Source organism: Enoplosus armatus, chromosome 5 (assembly GCF_043641665.1).
Source record: "Enoplosus armatus isolate fEnoArm2 chromosome 5, fEnoArm2.hap1, whole genome shotgun sequence".
Classification (NCBI taxonomy): domain Eukaryota; kingdom Metazoa; phylum Chordata; class Actinopteri; order Centrarchiformes; family Enoplosidae; genus Enoplosus; species Enoplosus armatus.
The window spans coordinates 6,056,039-6,077,628 of record NC_092184.1 but is presented as its reverse complement, the minus strand read 5'-3'; the positions used below and the strand labels follow the sequence as shown (position 1 = coordinate 6,077,628).

Below are 21,590 nucleotides of genomic sequence, written 5' to 3'. Positions count from 1 at the left end.
AAATACAGTATATGATGCAAGATTAGACACTAACAAGACGAGGTTCATCAATCAAAAGAAAATTGACACAAACAATAAATTCACAAATTACACCGATGAAGACGTTAGTAAAGGATGTGTTTTCTGTTCTTCGCCATGACTGTCCCTTTAGCGTTGGTCATGAAACAGTATTTGGACAATTGTAAAACTCTAAAAGAGCGACATATCCCTTGCATGAAAGGTAATTCTCAACATTGACCATTCACAAACACTGGATTAGATCCTTCAAAAACACAGCTGTGTTGTGTGAGTGAGGGTCTAAAGATAAAGATTGTAATTTCATGCCAGAAATTCTTTTGTGGCAGAAGATGACACTTTCTATTCATTTATTTTTCTCAGATTGCAAACATCTAATTTTGGAAAATGTCTTTTCAAATTAAAACCCAGATTCTTTACCTGGATTTGTTGCCTCCAGTGATCAGCAATTCATGACCTGATTCCTTAGTAACTGAAAGCAAAATACACCTTGACATTGTGTCTTTTATGACATACTGCCATCTAGTGGCCCTCTGCCTCCACGACTAGAAATGTCCTAGATTTTTATCTTGTGACGTCAGTTACAGGAAACAACTTCAGCTTCATGGAAAAACATCTCTGTGGTTACTGTTATCACATATGATAGCAGTAAACACAGTTTATACTACTTTATACTACTACTACTACTATCTATCTATCTACCTATCCTATTCTATTCTATCTACCCTATTCTATTGTTCTGTCTATTTTCTTGTCATACCTTATGTTTCTATAGTTTACATAATTCCTTGTTGCAGGTTGAAATAAAAAGCCGTACATGAACATTATGTCGACCTAATGCAGAAGAACACATTTCAGTTATATGTTAATGAATGAAACATATCACAGAAGAAGAATACTGTTCCTTCTTCCAACAGCAGGATGTGATAAAAGGGAGATTACACCTGTCCATTCTGAATAAAAACTCAAATGTTTTTGGTGTTTCCCAGGGTGTGAGAGAGTCTGCGCAGTGTCCCATGGCTCTGCAGGAGCTGGGTATCAGCCTTTCCATGATAGGCGTTGCTGGGACCATCCTGATCTGTGCTCTGCCCATGTGGAAGGTGACAGCGTTCATCGGCACCCATCTGGTGGTCATGCAAGTGTTCTGGGAAGGTCTGTGGATGACCTGTGTCAGCGAGTACACAGGTCAGCTGCAGTGTAAGCTTTATGATGCCCTGCTGGACCTGTCACCAGACCTCCAGGCCGCCCGCGGCCTCATCTGCATCAGCCTGGTGCTGGAATGTTTGGGATTCCTCATCTTCCTCCTGGGAGCACGCTGCACCAACTGCCTGAGCCACCCGAGGATCAAGGCTCGGGTGGTGCTGAGCTCTGGGGCCATCTTCTGCCTTGCAGCCCTCACTACCATAGTTGCGGTTTCCTGGACGGCCAACTCCATCATCAGTGACTTCCACAACCCACGTGTCCCTGAGGTGCTGAAGAGGGAGCTCGGAGCAGCCATATATATAGGCTTTGTGACATCTGGGCTGCTGTTCTGTGGGGGAGCCATTCTGTGCACAAGTTGCCCGCCACAGGGGTCCAGGTTCCCCTCCAGTGGGTACACACTGGCCAGGACACCCACACACAGCAGCTACGCCATCAAGAACTATGTGTGAAGTGAGGACTGAGGGCTGAACACAGATCAGTACGTGTATTTCAGAGCTGAAAACACATCACAAAAAAGTTACCACTTTAGGATGTATTGAACTGTGTGATATAATGTGATTGGTCATATATAGTTACATAAAGACCATATATATATAGACAATAGCACAACTGGCTTAAATATCTGAAAGGACTCTAAAGGTATGCTTTGAATATGTTGTCATTTTTCTTTGGGGTGAGACACATGGATTTGACTATTATCAATACAGTAATTCTGTCCACAGAGGTGTCAGTACCAGCCATTTACAAGCTTTTGTCAATCTTTGTGGTTGTCATGAAATGTGCAGTTGAATTATTCGATCTCCATATAGAGGAAATATATTTCACCGTATGTCTGATACACCTAATGATACACCAAAATGAATGATAATGTGGATTCCCCTGGTCTTATGAAGAATGACTTTGTTGCCAAGTCCTTTCACAAAGAAAGTCACAGAATGTATTTGTATCCCTGTAGCTGAATGTGAATGCATTTATTACGAGTAGAAAATCACATTAATCATGTTTTAGTCACCATATTTAGTGGAATTATAAACAGGCAAGATTAGCCATGCTAAAGTCTTGTGTGCTTGTGACCTGCATTAAAATAAACACTGTAAACATGTGGCAGTCGAATCAGTATTCTGCGGTAAGAAAGGTATCACAATCAAATGAGGTTCAATCAGGTGCCATTGTTGTTCTCCACCTAGTAGCTCCACAGAGGCAGTCTACTACTGTGACAACACAAGTCCCAACATCAGTAAGAACGTGTGGCTCTTTAAATCAAGTTCTCTCCAGAACATGACAAAGTAGCTGAATGATCAGAGCACAGTGGATCCTTTGTTTTCCCTATCTGCAGAAACTGTGAGAAAGGGAATGTTTTGAAACCATGGCAGAGAAAACAGAGGGATTTCCCTCCTCCACCCATGCAGCCATGTCGCGCCTTCTTCGTTTCATGAATACCAAAGAACTGGTTTCCCCTTTCTGAACAGACATGCAAAACAGACACACACACCCCCCCCCCCACATTCCCAGATTGTCTCTGCTTTGCACATGCACACACACGTTAAAAAAACACCCCACCCTGCTGCACTCTGCTGCCAGCTGTTTCTGGTTAGGCAGTTGGGCCCGCAGTGAGGAGGAGGAGCGGGCAGGCCGGAGTCATGGAGCGGCAGCTGGAGCTCGCTGCCCTCGGGCTGGCCCTCACAGGGTGGCTTTGTGCCATTCTGACACGCTGCCTGGCTCTGTGGAAGGTGAGCGGCACCCTGGACAACACCACGGCCACTCTACCTGCCTACTGGGACGGGGTGTGGCTGGAATGGGATCACTGGGACTTGGCCCACGATGGTAGCCTACACTGCTCCTTCTACCAGTCTCTCATGTCTCTTTCTGGAAGTTTCCGGACGTGGAGAGCCCTCATCATGGCAGCCATCGGAGCCGGGGCATTTGCTGCGGTGATTGGAGCAGTGGGGGCCGTGTGGTTCCCTAAGCGCGGCCAGATTAAAGTGTTTTCTGGTGCTCTCTTTGTTTTGTCTGGGATCCTGTTGCTCGTTCCCACAGCCTGGACGTGCCACCACACCAGTCAGCCACTGGAGGGTGCTGTGCTGCTGAGAAGAGACTGGGGACCTGCGCTGTACCTTGGATGGATCTCCTTTGCTTTGATGCTGGCCGGAGGGGCGTTTCTCACCACCAGATGCCCCACTAGTGAGAGGCAGGCACAGCAGCCCGAAGAGAGCAGCTACCCGAATGTAGATGAGGCGGCTAATCACCCACTGAGCAGGATCAACAGGACTACGTTCACACACAGCCAGTACGAACGCAGATCAGAGCCTATCTGAGGGGACTGTGAAGTAAAATTTAACTGAGTGTGAGTGATTGAACTGGAAAATCATTAACGTGTGACATGACCGGGGGTAGATTTAACAGCAGAGGAATACTTGTTGAGTAATGATGCACTGGATTAACTAAGCATGAACTTAACATTAGAAAGTACAAGCACAGATAGTTGTATTGATAGGGATGTGGGTAGGACTTTGAATTTACGTCTTGTTTTGCTGTGTTTCCTCCATTTCTATTGAAGCTAACACACCGTTTATACTGTATATTATTGTTTTATATTCAATCCTCATTCCCCCAATCCAATACCACTGTAAAGTTATTACTTGATGCAATTATTGATACTAAACTGACATTAAGACATTACAGCCCTCTGATACTTTGTAATGGCTTAAATGTGAATGAGTTAATATCGGTCTTAAAACTAAATACTGTATTGCACAAATACATTGCCTTGCATTAGATTAATGCAATTTCATGTTTGTTTTGTTTTGTTGAGTGGCCAAAATGTTTACATCTGAGGTGAATTCTTCTGCACAAAAGGACACTGTGGAATAAAGCGTTGCAACTGATTCAGAAATATCTGTTTACAAAAGTTCTTGACTTAGGTTGTGCGTCATAGTGGTTTTAACTCATCATGCCAAAGAGCACTGGAGGTGGTAATAATATGATGGGACAGTCAGTATGATACGCTTTTCAGAATAAACAACACAGTAACAGAGAGCGCACTTTCACTTTGTTTACAGTGGAGGTCAAACATGAAACCTGTTGCACTATTTTGGCATTAAATGGCCGAAAACGTGATTTCTGTTTCCTTTTGACTCAGAGGAGCTAAACTTCATACATTTCTGATTTACACCCTGAACTCCTGTTAAGATGTGAGAAAAGATTTAGTCGAAACCATTAAATCAATTTGAGTATGAAAACATTTATTTTAGTTATTTGATTGTAACTTGATACTTAAGGTCTCTGTGACCACATTTCTGCTGTTACACCTTCCTGGACTGTGTTCTGTGTTTTGTATGTTTCATGTTCAACTTTGCAAGTTAAAAAAAGAATCCTGCTTTCAGTGTATGATGTACTGCTTAAGTTTCTTAACTATGTGAAAACTATGTTTGTGCTGAAGAAACAAATCAATGTCAAATTGTTGGGGGAGCATTCCACATTACAAACAGTGTAAATCATGGTACAACATTCAAGATAATATCTACATAATTCTATATTGTGCTCTGTACAGCACTTTTTCATAAAGGGTACAACTAACTGAGCTTTAAATGTTTTAGATGTTGATGCTTTCTGTTTTTAAAGCTGCAACATATTTTGGCTTGGAGTTCTGCAAAACTGTGATCTCATTTGTTTTCAACTGTGCGTATGCTGATGTATGAAAATCACTGTGTATAGATGATAAAGAAAATATTTAGTTACTTATTTATTTGCTACAGCGCAAACTCATTCATTATGACAAAATATACATTATTGGGTTAAAGATTATCCATAAAATTGGCATATTGAGCATGACTACATGGCACACAAAGTCTGATGGAAGGCAGAAACAACTTTGTCCAGAAGTTCTGTTAAGGGTCAAGAGGTACTGAAATAAAAAAAAGCTGAATAAATAAGTGAACGCAGGCCAGGACTGTTTACTGACCTGCCGGTTTAGGTATAAATGCTCAAACAGATTTTCAAAATACATTCCACCCAGCATGCAAATCTGGCAAATATTAATAGTCAAATAAATCCTTTAAACAGAGATGCTGGGAAACAAGCTGGAATTAGTATGAATCTCTTCTTAAATACAGTTTGTGTGCCGCAGTGAAGCATGTTAGTGTGGATAAGGTGCAGAGTCCTGACTGGTTGGGTTACTATAGCTTCTCATCTCCCTCCTCCACATCCTTCAGACTGAGAACCTCCAGAGAACCTCGGCCTTTAGTCTCACAGCGGATCAGCTCATCGATCTCCCTGAAGCAGCCGGGATCCACCAGACACACCTGAGGATGAGGAGAAGGACGGTGGCACAGAAGAGAAAGAAAGGCATCAGTTAACACAGAGGGAAAATGGACATTTTACAAAACAGAGGGCAGAGAAAGTAAAGTTTTAAATTTAGGAGCATTCAGCTGATGTCTGATCCTGCACGATGAGATCCACAGGCTTGATAATACATATTATTCAGTCACTGTAGAGATTACTTAATCACACCCACAAACACACTGTGATGTAAAAAGCCTCAATGTTTCTCACCATCTCCAGCTCCTCGTCGAAGTCTTCACTCTCCACAACCTGCAGGAGCGGTTTCAGCTTCTCCTTCAGCCTCTTGGCCTCCTTGGCTGGCAGCACCAAACGCAGCCTCATGTGGGCTCTCTGGATCTCCATGGACTCCTTCAGCTGCCGGATCACTTCCAGAGCCTGGGAACAACGGGACAGATGGGTTTGTCGAGGTCGTATGCAAGGATCATCGCTCCGTGTGGTGAAGGCCAGAATAAAGTGAGGGAAAAGCTATCAAAGACACAGACTCTTACAGGCCAAAAACATGTCAACAATAATAAAACTATTTCCAGAATGTTTGTGTTAAATGCATCACTGCCAACTGAGATTGGAAAACCCAGCAGGATGATACCATAGCTAATTATAAACCAATGATGGAGGAACCAGTTATTTATTCACTAGTGGTCCAAGCAAAACATCACTGCATGTACGAGCAAATTTCCTGATTAAGAAATCATCATCACAGCAGATTTTAGTACATTTCCACACACACTTTTGAAAGGGCTGAATAACGAATACAGTACTACATATAAATACAATAAATCTGCAGGGCCAAATCTTTGTGGGACGGCTGCTCAAATAAATTCTTTATATGGGAAACGCTTCTTTGTGTTGTTTATAATCATGAGAAAGCAAGCCGAGCGATTAGTGTCTCCTCACCTGCTGTTTAGTGCTCTTGCTGGCCTTGACAGAGTAGTGGATGTCCTTCATCGCCCGCTCAATGAGACTGACTGTATATGGCCTCTTGGTCTCAGGATTGACACACTTCTCTGCCACAATAGTGGCAATGTCCCTGAACATCGTCTCCAGCTGAGAGTGCCTTTCCTTGTCGGACACTTGGAGCTCTCCTTTGGCCAGGATCTGTCACAAAAGAAAAAAAATGGGGAAAACAAGAAAAGAAACAGCTGATAAAAGGTGAGGATGGTGAACACTGCACAGGCCTTCGATGACGACACAGTGACAATGAGAGGTGGGCAGGAAAATATTCCTCACCTGTTTACAGATTTCTGTCAGATCATCTGTCCCGAAAGCTTTGGTCAAGTCATCCCTCTTAGCCACCTGGCCTTTGGACACATTAACGAAAACCGAGTGTGTCTGCAAAACCTCATCCAGGTCTTTCTCCCTGGAAGAAAACACATATTTGGACATTCAGATATGTTGTAATCGCTAGTTTTTTAGCGGTCTTTAAAGGAGCATCGAGGGGCGTTAAACTGACAAGCTAGCGGAGTTAATTGTACATGTATAAAACACAACAGCGAATGTCAATTGACTTTTAAAAGACATTAAATAACATGTTTTAGTAGCTTTGGCATATTTATCAGAATGTTGTAAACGTGGTCGGCGTTAACGTTACTCACGCTCCTGATCTCCAGCTCACAACTTTATTCTTGTAGCAGGCGATTTCAAACCGCTTTCCTGCTTTTTTCATCCTCACCACCGCCACATTTGTCAGCCGTATTTGATTTGTTGGCGTAAATATCGACATATTTATCTATGTTGATTTAGACAGACGGCTCTGTCCAAACTGCTGCTGACAGGAAAAATATGCTGTCAGATAACAGCGTCGTAGGTAGCGCTCCGAGTGCGTTTCTCAGGGATGTCCGTTGTGAAACATCGACGTTGAACAACAGTTCCGCTTTGTTCCTTCAGTCGATTTATTAATTTAATTTTAAAAAAACTGAACAAAAATCGAAATAATTTATATAATGATTTAATGTCGTAAAAAAAATACTAATATTATTATTAAGTTTTAGAAGTCACTGTTGGCAGTAATGCTCATGAATATGAGTGTAGCCCTAAATGTAAAAACGTGTTAACATTTGTGTTATTCCCACTGGTGAATGTGGAGTTGTGCTCTCAAACCACAAGAGAATAGCTATATAGACTTAACACAATAATGTTATATTTATATAGTTCGTTCGTTTCCGATTGCTTCAATTTGGTCACTGTATTTTGAAAGTATTCACCTAAAAGGTTAGCATGTTATCACGTCTGCTTTGACGTTACTCTGACTAATTTCATACTGTAGTTTCTCTCTGTGATCACTTGAGGGCAGTAAACACTCATAACTCTGAATACACCGGACAACCGACTCCACGACAGCCAAGAATTAAGGCTGTCACAGTATCTCACTAAATATCCCGATGAACACGTTCAAAACACAATGAAATAGACAGAGGTGAACGTCAACTAAGAAATATTATAATATCAATACTTCCGGTGAAACAATTCACAATAAAACTTAAAATTAGGTTGAGGTGTAAAGGTGTAATGATGTGTCGTCGCACTTGATTTTTGGCGAGGGATCGATGTATTTTTGCAACGATAATTCTGCTTTGAGAGTCGGGTAGACTGCTTCGAACGTAATGTCAACAATACAAAGGACTACACTTCCCAGCATGCTCACTGGTCAAACAACATGGTTGCACACAGCATCAGCTGCAGGGATTTGTGTATTTTGATGTATTATTTGCAGCGATGTTGAGTTTCTTCGTATTTATTTTGCTTTTTAGAAGTCGTGTGTCTGCCTCGGATAGTGAAGGTGAGCTTATTCCAAACCTTAACGGAACTGGAAACTAACTTTACGATATGTTTAATTAGCTAACGTTACTGTCATTGTTAGCTAGCATCTATTGCTAGCCTGTCACCCGCCTTTTATATGCTGCAGGTGAATTAAGGTTAAGGTTTAATCCCGTTGCTGCTTTAGGATCAGCCACTGTCTGTCAGAAAAACAGTGCTGCGGTGCATTTCTACCCGTAGCAGAGTTAGCTAACCTTTTATTATTCATATCACTTGTCTGAAAGCAGAGGACTCAGTTTGATGTCTGTTCTCCCTCCAGTCTCTCAGGATGCCCACAGGCCCAGTGAGAGCTATTTCATGTCGATATGGCACAACAGGCTGTACTTGTATTCAGCTGCTGCACTGGTGTTTGGGGTCTGGTTCTCACTGAAGATGGCACTGAAGAAGGTGAACTGTCACTTGTGTTTGTATTTCTAAGAGTGCTGATTTGTGTAAAACTGTGTTGTCAGTGGCTGCTGGTTTTCAGTGGCAGTGTTTAGGCACTACTCATGTTTTCAGATGTTTAAGATCTTTGTCCTCGCATGGAAAGGAGCTCCACATGCAAGACCACCTGTCACCTGTCTTCCTCCTTGTGCCTTTAGAAAAGCTTCTCCAAAGATGTCGGCTCGTTGGTCTACAAAGCTGTGAGGAACAATGACAGAGACTCTGTGGTTCACGTGTCAGGAGTTAAAATCCTCTACGGCTCACAAACTGGAACAGCAAAGGTACAGATACTGAAAGCTTCAACATCCTCACTGACCCATGACGTTAACATGTGGACAAGAAGATGCTAAGTATTACACAAAATCCATGAACACAGACCAGCAGTGTTCATGGTGATCGACCCACTGCTTTCTGTAGACAAAATATTAGAAACACAAAAAGTAGTAAAACTAAAAAGTGTAGCAACACCACTATATGTGGACTAAATCTCAACTCCATACATTTCACAAAACTAGGATTTAATCCAGGTGTGTACCAATGTGTTGCACATAATCAAAAGTGAAATTCCAGTCACGATTAATTTGTTGACGGCTAGACAGACTGGCAGCTCACACATTATAAATATACCATTCTGAGATGTCTGATAAGCGTCAACTGGGACTCTTCTGTTGTTCAGGGCTTTGCAAAGGAGCTGTCAGAGGAGGTGAAGACTTTGGGTATACCGGCAGAGGTGATTGACATGAAAGACTACGATCCAGATGATCAACTTGCTGATGAGGTAAGCCGGATCAAAAGAGAAGATGCCTCTTCCTTGTCTAGTAAAGGACAGAAAGATGGGCGAAAAGACAGCAGAGTGTAGAGACACATGGCCCTCAACCCGAGGACGTCGGTTTAAGAGATTGTGTCCTCGAACGAGAACCTGAACCACCGCCAACTTACCCTTAATTTTGACATTGCATAATTGAAGTGACTACTGATTGCATCTGTTAAGAGGATAAGCGTGCTGTATATACTGCACTGAGAAGCTGCTTTAGGGTGTTAATTAAATCTCTGAAATGTAACTTCAAGCACATGAGCCCTGGCTGCGTCTGCTTACAGGCAATGCTTAATTAGAACACACTTAATCAAAGTAAAATAAATAAAACTGTTAATTTTTATTGAAAGCTTGACAACAAACAGCACAGTAAGCCTCAAGTTCTGTAATGTTCCAGCTCAGCCTTTTTTTCATTTTTCACTGATTAGGTTTTTCAAACGGCTGGCTCAGAGGACAAATGTGTTACACAAATCCTGCTCAGCCGAAAAGAAAGATGGATTATTTTCATCAGTGTTCCCTTTTTATTTGGTGGGCACAGGCAGCGTGTAGTGCATTGAGAGATGAATAGGAGATTGGCTGGTTGGTACACAGTGGGAGAGAAAATCGCTATTTATTCAGTAGGACAGTGATACAGTTTTCAATGATGGAAAATACTCCACAAGAGAAATGACGGCAGGCCTCAGTCGCTCCCTAGATGCAGCTGATCCTCAGTGTACTGACTCACTGGCCAGTCATCAGTCAAGAAGGCACTATGGTTGGCAGTTTGGACCCTGTTAGACAAGAGACTCACCCCTGAAGTTTTCTGTTTACTTACCCAAGGCCAAGGAGACGATGTGTACTTACTTTAGATGTAATCTAGATGGATTTCTGTTGTCCTTTGTTTGAAATCTTAGTCTCGGAGGCGCAGCGGCAGAGTCCATTGTGTGTAATCATTCATCACGTAGCTTCCAGAAGTAATAATTGCTCAAAACGTGCATATTGACAAGCCCTCTTTCCTGGAGCAACTTTTGCGTTTATCTCTCCATTCAGTGCACCAACAAGTCAGTGTGCGTGTTTCTTGTGGCCACCTACACTGACGGACAGCCTACAGAGAACGCTGAGTGGTTCTGCAAGTGGTTGGAGGAGGCGTCCACTGACTTCAGATACGGGAAGACGTACCTCAAAGGCCTCAGATATGCAGTGTTTGGTCTTGGCAACTCTGTCTATGTTGGCCACTATAATACGGTAAGAAGTGGTTTCCATATTAAGTTCTGTCAGTTTTATAATAATACTGCTTGACAATATGCTTTACAATCAGTTATTCAAAGAATATCCAAAGCTACATATTGACAACTGTAGCTCAGGAGTAGGAAGTACATTCCAGGTTAACCTGGTCAGCATCAGTAACTATTACAAAAAGCAAGAACAGCCAGACTTTGGTTGTTATTTAACCCACGTTCCTTTTTGCCTCACCAGGTGGGTACAAATGTGGACAAGTGGCTTTGGATGCTGAGTGGCGTGCGAATCATGACCAGGGGAGAGGGCGACTGTAATGTGGTGAAGAGCCGTAATGGCAGCATCCAGGCGGACTTCCTAGCCTGGAAGGTTAAGTTCCTGAACCGCCTACTGGCCCTGTCAAAGGGTGAGAAGAAGGGCTGCAGTGGGAACTGTAAGACTGGAGTCACCTGTAAGAACAAGAGGACAGACAGACAGGAGGAGGAGGAGGAGGAGGAGGAAGAAGAGGATGAGACGGCAGCTCTGCAGAATAACCGCTCTGAGGTAATGGCAGAAAAACACTGTGAATATTCTTCCTTCTGGGGCAGTAGGTTGACCTAGTGGTTAAAAAGACTCCCTCAAGTTGAATGACTAGTTGTTTGCAAGCCTTCGTCCTGCTGAAGTGTCCTTGATTAAAAAGCCGAATGCCTATCAGCCCCTGGAGCAGTGTTCTGGCCTATGATAATGGTGATGGTTTCTTCATAATGGGGGACTCATAGAACTGATGAAACATATATTAGTTGTATATTTTTTAAAGGCCCAGGAGCTGCGAGCATCATTCATGAAAGACATGATGCCCTGTTTCGCCTGCTCTCTCAGTGACAGTTTGTTGTATATTGTCAGTCTACAGTAGTTTCCTCCTCCTAGACTCCTGGTGTCAAGTGGATGAAAACTTTGTAAACCTGAGGATGTCAGTGAGTCGTCTGTCCATGATATTCTTGGACAATGACCCTGTCTAAAATTCCCTCATGGCTTCTGCCTAAGGTTGTAATGATTTATGTACATTTTAATAAGATAGTGTTTACTATTCAATAAAAAGTACCTGAGAACAAACTGTTTATTTTAATACACAGGATTTGCATGATCCAGTTTGAGTGGCTTCTCAGTCGCAATAAAACGCAAAACAAACCATGTTCATTAGGCTTTGAACAAAATGAGTTCTTTGATACATTCACCACAAACCATCGAATGAATCAATGGCCTTGTTTTGAAGCATATGATACAAAATATAGTTGCAACCTTACTTCTGCACAGTGCACTGTTAGATAGACTCCATCTTGCCCCCCTTGACCCAGAATACAAACAAGCAGGTGAAGACAATTGTGAAATATAAGAAGAAGAAAGTGTGTTGCTCGTGTCTAATTAGGAAAATGTCCTCTGGCTTATGATGATGTCTTTCAACGTCACAAGGGCACCTTAGATATCAAAGCACGTCTCGTCACAGGAGGCTGAAGTCGACTGGCTGCGCTGACGGCCTCATGTTGCACTCCAACACTGTGATTAAAATCTGAGGAGTCAGGAAGAGGGGTGTTACTCTCAGTTGATCAGGTCCTAATTTAGTAGCACTGATGTTGTGCATTTTCAAGGGTAAGCATAGTGTTAGAAATGTTCTGCATGGCTGACATGGAAATTGTCAACGCTGTCGATCATGTCAAATTTTTTTCACCAATCGTTGAAATAAGAAGAAGGCAAGTACAAACACAGCCATACACACACACACACACACACACACACACACACACCAACAGCTTTCATATGCATCACAGCACACACAGATGACCAGTTGTCATGGTAGCAGGCACCTCAGAGCCAACTCTAGCTGAGATTTCTTCCCCCCGTCTGCAACACTCGTGGCACTCAGCAGAGGTGACATGCGACCGGAACCAAGAGTAGCTGAGAACTGTGGCGAGGGGACCATTGTTGTGATTTATCTGCCCACTGTACTGCTCATGCACTTTATCCAGCTGCCGCACATGTGGACAGAAGCTTCGACACTTGGAAAGCATTGTGAAAAATCCTCTGAATCAACATAAACATGCTTATGATTTTCTTATTTAGTCAGGCCGCCCGAGAGGAGATAATGATGTACAATAAATGTGTTCCATATGGGGTCCCTCGCTTAATCATGGACACGTTCTTAATTGGTTATGGGTTGGAACATATGTTTTTTTTTTTAAACATGTTGTGCTCTTCTTTCTTGTTTCAGGAGGATCTGATAGAGTCCAGCAGTGATGAGGAGGAGTCTGGCCTGCAAGATGCGAAACAATCTGCTTCAGTGGTTGACATGGAGGATCTGGGCAACATCATGAACAGTGCCAAGAAAGCAAAGGTCAGACTCTGTTTGCAGTGGCACCACTCTCAGTGATGTATACGTGTCTTTTTCAGGACACATTCCTCCAAAGCTGAGTTAGCTGACGATCTTGTAGTAAAGCAACTTAGAATGACTTCAGTTACTTGATTCCTCCTTTCCTTAGCTTCAGAAAACCGCTACCATTCAGGGTACCCCACAGAAAGAAATAGAATAATGAAAACGAGCATTCAGAAATGGATACTGTACTTAGATAAACAGTACTTAGCTGCCTGCTTCACAGTATTACAGTGAAGTGGTCGTTGAATCATTTTAAACTGGAGCTCCAGTCATCATCCAGCAGGTCTATTTTCAGCGTTTCCGCATTAAGGTCTATAAGCAGGCACCATCGTGGCATTAAGCTTCCACCACCTAAGTCCAATTTGAGTGTGTTGAGTAAGGAGAAACTGAAGGAGAAGATGGCAGATGGGTTGATAGACACCAGACCCCGGCAGGCGAGAAGTGGAGGCTTGCGCAACAGTGAGGACGCCCACTTCACAGACTTGTGAGGAACGAGTGACTCAAGAAAAACAGAAAAAATGAGAAGGAAGAGGCATTATCACTCTGGGCTGTAGTGTAAGGACTGTGGCGTGAGGAGTGAGCTGTGAGGGAAGTGGATGGAAAAGAAATGTAGGTCTTCAATGTAAATGTGCTTTTATCATTGTGGGGAAGGCCAAACAGCTGAGGTTAGCTTCTTACTAGTTTCATGTTGCTTACAAAAGTCAAACAAACCAATCAGAGAAAACACCCATGGGAGCTTCTAGAGTTTGCTCATTTTCCCTTTAATGAACCTGTTAAACAGCAAAGCCAAAAATATTGTTTAATTTTTAATGTTCTTAAAGGTTATTGAATTTCTTTCCTGCTCTTTATTGCACAACGTGTATGTACAATTGTAGTTGTAGAAATACCAATAAGATTGAACAATGAGACCATCCACATCTATTTGCCCCTGACGGATATAATGTCCCATTACTCTTAAATGATCTCTGCCTGCATTGTGTCCATCTCCAAACTCCTGCCTCATCTGGAAATGTCAACAACAAGATACTCACAAAAGTTTCAATGTAGGTAGATTTTATATTCCAGCTTTTGATCTTTGAGGAGGATTTTCCTCCCGTTATCTCCTTCTTGGCTCTAAAGAAACGAGTGAGAGAACATATTCTCTTCTGCTCTGTTTCTGTGGGAAATTATTTTGGTGTTTTTTTTCAGTAGCTCAAGGGAATTTTCAAGACAGTACTGCAGTTGACTAGAGCCTTTCTGGTTCCTCAGTTTTGTTCTCATGAAAGCATAATGCTTTATGACAAAGTTAATGTTGTGCTACAAGTGCTGGATTGCAGTAGAAGTGTCCACGTCTCACGCAGACAAGGAACACGACTTTAACAACAGATTCTCCCAGGCTTGTCCCTTCTTGTGTGACGTAAATATTCCAGTATACTGTGTGTCAGCTCTGTGAGGTTTGGACGGGCCTCTTTGTAAGCCCTACATCAATCTGTTCATACATCACGGCTGGGAACGATGAAGAGACATCAGTTTTACTTTTCAGTTATGTCTGCCACAGTGGAAGGAGCCACTTTTTTAAAATGTCATGAGGTGTTTTTATTTAGTGAGGTTCATGAGGAAGCCATGGGTTCCTATTGTCATTTATTTCCCCTGAAGACATTTCCATTTATTTTTGTGACAAGTAAACATGGACGCTGACTTCCGTTTCACCTGCTGCAAATGTATTCTAATAGTATTTAGTCTGACTTGTCTTGTAACATTTAGACATAATCATTTGCTGTGATGACTTGTGTCATCACACTTGGATGTCAGGATGACAATTGTGCTGTGTGTCTGCGGTAACAAATGAGTGTTGTTTTTGCATAATTTGGTCACACAGAGCAGGCAGTGCAAGATGTAATTAGTTTGTACACTGAACATTTGCTATTGCCAAGAGACAACAGGTATTTAGCCAAGCTGCAAATTAAGTGTGAACAAAGAAATTCCCCTGACTGGAATATGTTAGTTAGCTAATTTACAGTGTAGAGCCAGCTGATGTCTGGAAGTTGGATATCTGTTTTGAATATCTCTCTATTATTAAGTTGAATATTGTGGAATATGTTGCAGGATTTTTAAAACTTTACTCTCAGGTTATGAAGGCTGAATAAAGCGTACTCTGTGTTGCAGTATTAAAAAGGGAGCTGGAGATCAGCCTCTCACCATAACTGCAGGTGGAAGCTCACTGTGGCTGTGTTTGACCACTAGGTGATGGCAGAGACTCTCAGTTGCAGCTCACTCACATCTCTGAGTGAACCACTGGTCTGGCATTTGACACCTCAATGACACCTGTCATTTCACTTCTCTGTGCACATCAGAAATATAGACTTTTAACAGATTTTATTTCATTCTCAGCCTTTTGGGAACCAAACTGAAGCCAAACCTTACTGACTATCTGAGTCTGTATTCAAGTGCTTTGAATCAGGGTTGGTAAATGTTTTTAATTGAATTGCTCACGATTATGTCCAGGTTACTTACTAACACCAGTCAAACAAATTGAGAGAGACGGTTGCTTGGAGCGGCCAAAAAAGACTCGCTCACCAATCATTTCAAATAAAAACCACATTATATTACACATTATATTAATAACAATAGGTCATCTTGAATATGTGACATCACCAAAGAAGTCCTAATATGATAAAACCATTTCCACAATAGGTTTGCTGAGAGGCACAACGGATTTCTGCTCAAAATGTTCTCCACTATGACCATATTAAATTAATGAGATGATTGCTGATGCAGGTAGTGTAACTGCATGAATAGATGTGCTTCAAAATCCAAATGACGGCTGGCTTTAGTGGGTTTTCACAAGCGACGGCTCATTTGACCGCAGCCAAAAGGCAATCTACACGCACCAGTTCAAATACTGCATTCTTGCCATTACTAAGACGGCCTTGCTTCCGCTCTGTCGTCTCCACAGACTTCAAAACTCCGTCTCACATTTACTGACAGTGGATGTTGCCAAGCTGTCCGAAAGATTTCATACGCTGTATTGATCAGCCAGTCTGTTTATGAACTGGGCTGTCCAGAGATTAGGGCTGTTTTCAATCACTACATTTCATACCAAAACCAATGATCATTTCATTTCATCTACTCAAATAAACCTCTAGTTGATTATGATCTACAATTACTAAATTAAAGCGTCAGTAGTTGTCTACTTTCTTCCTGAATCATCTCTCACTCCAGAGAAAGAAAGCAGAGTTTAAGATGCTACTATGGCTTAAAGGGCTGTTGTATTACCTGAAACATAATGTTGACGTAGTTCAAATGATTGGAGTGTGTTGAAAACTCGATCTTTTATATACATTATTATGTACCGTATATGCATGTATACATGTCTATGTACAGTATATACAGAGTGCATGATTTATATTTGACAGTGATCATAAGTGACCAGAAAAATAGATGATGTAATACAGCGACCCTTTCAATAATATGATCCCATTCAAACCATTTTTTAAGACATACAGTACGAAATACTTCACTTTGAAACAATATTTTTTTGTCTGATATGGAAATCATTTACCATTTATTCCAGCCTATTGAACTAATATATTACTCATGTTGTTTTTTTAGGTTTTATATATTTATTTTGTTCCTAAGTCTTCTTTCTCTCTTTCTACTTGATCTCTCTCTTTTGTGCTCTCTCCTCCCACATGCACCTTTTATGTTTGTCCCTTGATCACCTGCTGTCTGTCTGCATCAGCCCCATGTTGTGTTATGGTTCCAGAGCACAACACGGTGCTGTGAGATGTCCCAGTTCTGTTAGTCCAGACAAACCTGGGCATGACTTGATGTCTGCGAGCTCTCAAGCGAGGGTGAAAGCGAGCGGTGGGAACCAGAGACTGGGGCCAGATAAATCGCTAGGGCTGCATGCAAACACTGCAGGGACAGATTGTTGCACTGCTGGCTACATGTTGCATATGGTGTCAGAATTTTGCTTGTCACGGATACAGTAAGTGAAAGTGGACATTTGTAGTGGCTGAGAGTGGCAAACCATTCTTATCCCATTTTGGGGTTTAAATTGCAGGCTACAGGATTTTCACCCCTCGTTTACAACCATCCTGGTGTGAGGCACTGTCAACAAAGGAGCTGCTCCTCCGAGGGACCGCTGCTGCTGTCACGAGTGTGGAGTCTTTATCGTAGTTTGGGCCGAGGCAGGTTAATGGCGGGCACACGTGGCCTCAGCTGCACAGAGCAGAGAGAGCTGCTAGATGACTACATGGGCTTAGATTTTTCCAGGTGGAAGGTGAAAGTACAATTTGTCAGGTTTGTCAGCAGACACAGATGTGCTCTGAACACCTGAGGTCATGCCCTAACCCAGATGCACAATACATGTGCTGCTCATGTCTCTTTTAGGTGATCTTCAGTCTCATTTTTCTACAAAGTGTGCGGTTAAGTTCATTGTATGTTTTTCACTTCAGATATTTTGATAAAATGGACAGACACAGTTAGCAACTAGCTGGTGAACATAGGGAAGCATCTGGAAGCTAAAGAACCAGAGTTGGTAGAGACCAAAAACAGAGCTAAAAGGAGAGTGATTATCGGATTTACATTCATCATGAGGCCAGAAACGCTCTCTGCTGGATGTACAGATAAGCATCTGTCACCATATCACCAAGTTAGAAGATCATGATACTGTATGTCAATGTTGTGTCCACAGCTTGTTGCAGATGCCCCCAAGTGGCCAAAATAGTCAGTTATTGCAGGTTTAAAGTTTTTTTTTCTCAGTAACTTTCTTAGTAACAGATGCTCAGCATGCTCTGTAGATCACTGACTCTCACAGATCCAGGGGGAACTATTTGGAAAAGATGGAAATGGTGACTATAAGAGAACCCATGGATTTTCAGTAAATATGGATGCTGTTCAAACTACTTTAAAGCGAGTGGTGATCAGACTGGCTTGGCTGAAGCACATAGAGCTTATTTCCCCAGTGTTTTTAGAGCCGTTATTAAGACTCAGTGCACATATCTATAGCATTTAGAGCTGTGCGGCTCAGTGAACAAAGGTTAGGAACCAGTGAACTGTCTCAGTTCTTCAGGAATACACACAAACATTCGTCAGCGTTTACTGATGGAGTATCAGCCCCTTATGAGCGCTCCTGTGCTGAGAAGGTGACATATAGATCCCTATAGACGAGCCGCAGTGGTGGCAGCGGTACAGTAATTGGGTGGAGCTGTCACTTAACATGGTTAATCTCAAAGGCACCTCGTCCATCACGCCTCTCTGAAAAGGAATACCTGTTCCCATGCCCTGGGCAACTTTTCTTGCAGGACTCAATCAATCTTCTGTTATATCTATAAACAGCAAGATATTTAGATTTACATATAAATGCTGTACTCTGCAATATTGTAATCCTGGCCTGAAGGAAGTTGTTAATCTTTCAGACGAATAGGCTGCTGAAGCTTTAACATAAAAACTGACAGCTGTTGTGGTACAACACTTGTCTTGTTATGCTGTAGGGCTTTTTGTTGCATTTCACTGGGCCCCTGAAGGGCCTTAAACCAGGATTACCCTGTACTGTCCGGACAGGATGATACCCCTTTATTCAAAAATGGTTAATGCTTATGTCACACACAAAGTCATACAAGGACTGCAGAATCGCATCCCTTGATCTTCAGTCCTTTCCAACATCAAACACTGGAGGAGCTCTTTGGAACTGCTTTTAACTTAGTGTGGTAGACATCAAATCATGTGAGCAAGCAGTTACTACTGCAGTTCATGCCACATGAAAGTGCATAGCTTTGACTCCTAACGCATGCCAGTGTAGTGACAAGTGATGGCAGTGTGGCTGGCTTTGAATGTTACTCAGTTTCAAGCCAGCAAGTCTTACTGTGTCTATTTGCTCTGTTCTTGTCTTCTTCATTTGAAAAAATTAAGTCTGCTGTCCCCAAGTGTCCCCATGAAGTAAATTATTGGCATCTGGTTTTGTTGAATAAGTAGTATTTATTGTTGGCTGAAACACTTTGGTTTTTAGTATTTCTTTTTTTTTCTGCAAGAGTAGCTGAATTCTTTTGGTTTAAGTAGTCTGATTTTATAGTTGTGACAGATGCTAGTCAGAACACACCAACAGAGCCTCATGTTTAATAGATGCCATTATCATCACAATAATAAACAAATAACTGACTCTGAGTTTTGTGTCTGCCACAGAGCAAGGAGGAGGGTCGAGGAGACGGCCAGATGGTGAAGCTATCCAAGTTGAATGGCGTGAAGAAGATTGAAGATGAAGGGGAAAGAAGAGAGATGATCACCCCCGCCCTTAGAGAAGCACTAACAAAGCAAGGTGAAGAAAAAGGGGGGTTGGATTCAGTACAAAAAACAGTTATAACAGTGATTAGAAAGCTTACATGAAATACAACAAAAACAAAGATGAAGAGAGCATCAATATAGTCTATAAGTGACTATAACTGTTTATATGAAATTTTATGAATGTTTGACTCGTGTAAAACTGTGTAGTCATTTCTGAAAGAACATCTGCTGGGTGTCACTGGTGACTTTGGATAATATATTCATATTATCTAGCTGCACTGCTTTGCAATAAAAAATCACATTACAGACCTCGCACACCAGCTGCTTGTCAGCATATCCTTAACCTTGCTCTTTCCACAAGGGCAGCAAAAGTTGCAATTCACTTTAAAACATGAATTATGAGTCATGCCATTTTTTTAAATTTCAGCAGTAAATCTAACCAACATATACAAATTGCCAGCGGAGATGTCGATTTAGATTTTTCTTCTGAAAAGTATTCGCCCTCAACCAAAGTCACTGACTGAGGGGTCCCTGCTCAAACTGAATTTACCTCAGGTACCGAAAGATGTTTTTTGTACTGTAATTTGTTAAGTATCCTGTTTACTGGCTTCAAGTACTAATTATTTACTAAGCAGAAAGAAGTAATAAGTCGGCACCTCTGGTTGGATTGTGTTAAAGTTAATCAGCTGCTGAAATTGCATCCTGTGTTCCAGCCTTTTTTTCTACTATAGGTAAAGCTGGTCAGAGGTGCTACATGAGGAGAAGTGTTGTACTGGGGAATGTGTGTTGTCTAATGGCGCTTAATAATGCACTGCAGTCCAATTACCCTCTGTGCCTCCTCCTCTCCTCAGGGTGCTGTTCAAAAGAGTTTCTCTCCTCCCACATCAAAACCTCAACAAAACTCCTCCTAGCTGGTGTCATGGCAGTGATCGTAAATTCTTAATTCAACGTCCAGACCATGTAGTTCAACTTACATACTATGGTCACCTTTTGGAAAAAGACAAAAGTATTTATTTTATCAGTCCAAATATAATACCATATGTTTTTCTGCCGATTTCAATTGAAAAAGGTATGGTCTTCTGCATTTGAGGACCAGAAATAACTCACTGAAACATCTCTGATTACACATGCACACCTGATAACCCTAATGTACAGGCCTTATCACTTTACACCCAGTGTTTTTAAAATTAAATGTTAGAAATTATTATTATTATTAGGTGTGCGTGTGTGCGTGTATGTGCATGTCAAGAATAGTGCTGCCTGTGTGAACCGTTCAGATTTATATCAGTGTTGCCTGAGATCAAATCTGAAGTTGGGCTCTGTATGAATGCTCAACATTGAGTATGGCTTAATATTCATGATTTTGCACCCTGTGTTTTGGTAAATGAATCTACATGTAGTGCATCCATATGTTCTACGTGTAGGTGTTTGCCTCTCATACAGCCTCAGAGTCTTGGTTGTTGACTCATTTTACTATCTCTTCTCTATTAGTCCATTCACTAGTATTGTACAGGCCATTTTCAGCCAGTTACCCCCCACTGTTGGCTTACACAACACTCTATAAATAGGACTCTGTGAGCAAGACTTCACTTCATTTGACCAAATGTTGACCTATTTCATGGTGTTTATGCTGGCAACAGTCTGTCCGGGTGGACAGTTTGTTTTATTTGCAATAAAAGAATAAAGGATGAAAGTTTTGGCATTGTTTCAGTGACACTGGGTCTTGGAAGGCTGTATATCCTGTATTTTAATTGTATTTATTAAATCAGGCAGTCTCATTGAGATATAGCTCTCCTTTCCAAGAGAGACCTGAGAACAAAAAACATTCTCAAAAACACGATCGGCTAAACAGAAACAACACAACAACATTAATAAAAAACAGTTGCAAGAATCAGAAAAAACGTCAGATAAAAGAGCTTTAAAGTCTCTAAGCCAAAATCCTTAAGTATTTGTAGGACTCAACAAGGGTATTATGGGTGCCATTTAAAGTTTTAATGGAAGGACAGTCCGAGTCACTGTTTGAGGCGGAGAATACCATACCACTTAGTCTTTTCTGCATTTAAATAAGTAGTCTGTGATTAAGGGGTGATAACT

The 21,590-nt window shown here is 41.7% G+C and overlaps 4 protein-coding genes across 4 annotated transcripts in view; 3 read left to right on the top strand and 1 right to left on the bottom strand.

The window, feature by feature from the left end:
- Nucleotides 1-1,031: 1,031 nt before the first annotated feature.
- Nucleotides 1,032-1,667, top strand: cldnj (claudin j). The gene has a single exon (XM_070905348.1). It carries the CDS (start codon nt 1,032-1,034, stop codon nt 1,665-1,667), a length of 636 nt encoding a protein of 211 aa, XP_070761449.1.
- Nucleotides 1,668-2,855: 1,188 nt separating this feature from the next.
- Nucleotides 2,856-4,457, top strand: LOC139285417 (claudin-3-like). The gene has a single exon (XM_070905980.1). It carries the CDS (start codon nt 2,859-2,861, stop codon nt 3,531-3,533), a length of 675 nt encoding a protein of 224 aa, XP_070762081.1. The 5' UTR covers nt 2,856-2,858; the 3' UTR covers nt 3,534-4,457.
- On the bottom strand, nt 4,440-7,351 carry sbds (SBDS ribosome maturation factor). Its single transcript, XM_070905979.1, has 5 exons — nt 7,152-7,351; nt 6,787-6,916; nt 6,454-6,654; nt 5,770-5,934; nt 4,440-5,519 (listed from the first exon to the last, which is right to left on the bottom strand). Exons 1-5 carry the CDS (start codon nt 7,277-7,279, stop codon nt 5,394-5,396), a joined length of 750 nt encoding a protein of 249 aa, XP_070762080.1. The 5' UTR covers nt 7,280-7,351; the 3' UTR covers nt 4,440-5,393.
- A 920-nt stretch (nt 7,352-8,271) lies between these two features.
- Nucleotides 8,272-21,590, top strand: part of tyw1 (tRNA-yW synthesizing protein 1 homolog (S. cerevisiae)) — a 49,645-nt gene continuing 36,326 nt past the window's right edge. The window contains exons 1-8 of the mRNA XM_070906224.1: nt 8,272-8,335; nt 8,633-8,760; nt 8,955-9,077; nt 9,473-9,574; nt 10,640-10,834; nt 11,066-11,368; nt 13,071-13,193; nt 19,398-19,530. Of these exons, the coding sequence (XP_070762325.1) occupies nt 8,272-8,335; nt 8,633-8,760; nt 8,955-9,077; nt 9,473-9,574; nt 10,640-10,834; nt 11,066-11,368; nt 13,071-13,193; nt 19,398-19,530 (1,171 nt within the window). The remainder of the gene's footprint in view (nt 8,336-8,632; nt 8,761-8,954; nt 9,078-9,472; nt 9,575-10,639; nt 10,835-11,065; nt 11,369-13,070; nt 13,194-19,397; nt 19,531-21,590) is intronic.

Coding starts and splice junctions, on each gene's coding strand:
- LOC139285417 (XM_070905980.1), top strand. CDS start 2,859: ATGGAGCGGCAGCTGGAGCTCGCTGCCCTCGGGCTGGCCCTCACAGGG.
- cldnj (XM_070905348.1), top strand. CDS start 1,032: ATGGCTCTGCAGGAGCTGGGTATCAGCCTTTCCATGATAGGCGTTGCT.
- sbds (XM_070905979.1), bottom strand. CDS start 7,279: ATGTCGATATTTACGCCAACAAATCAAATACGGCTGACAAATGTGGCG. Junction 6,655..6,786: donor TGACAGAAATCTGTAAACAG/GTGAGGAATATT, acceptor CTTTTGTGACAG/ATCCTGGCCAAAGGAGAGCT. Junction 5,520..5,769: donor TCGACGAGGAGCTGGAGATG/GTGAGAAACATT, acceptor CCTCATCCTCAG/GTGTGTCTGGTGGATCCCGG.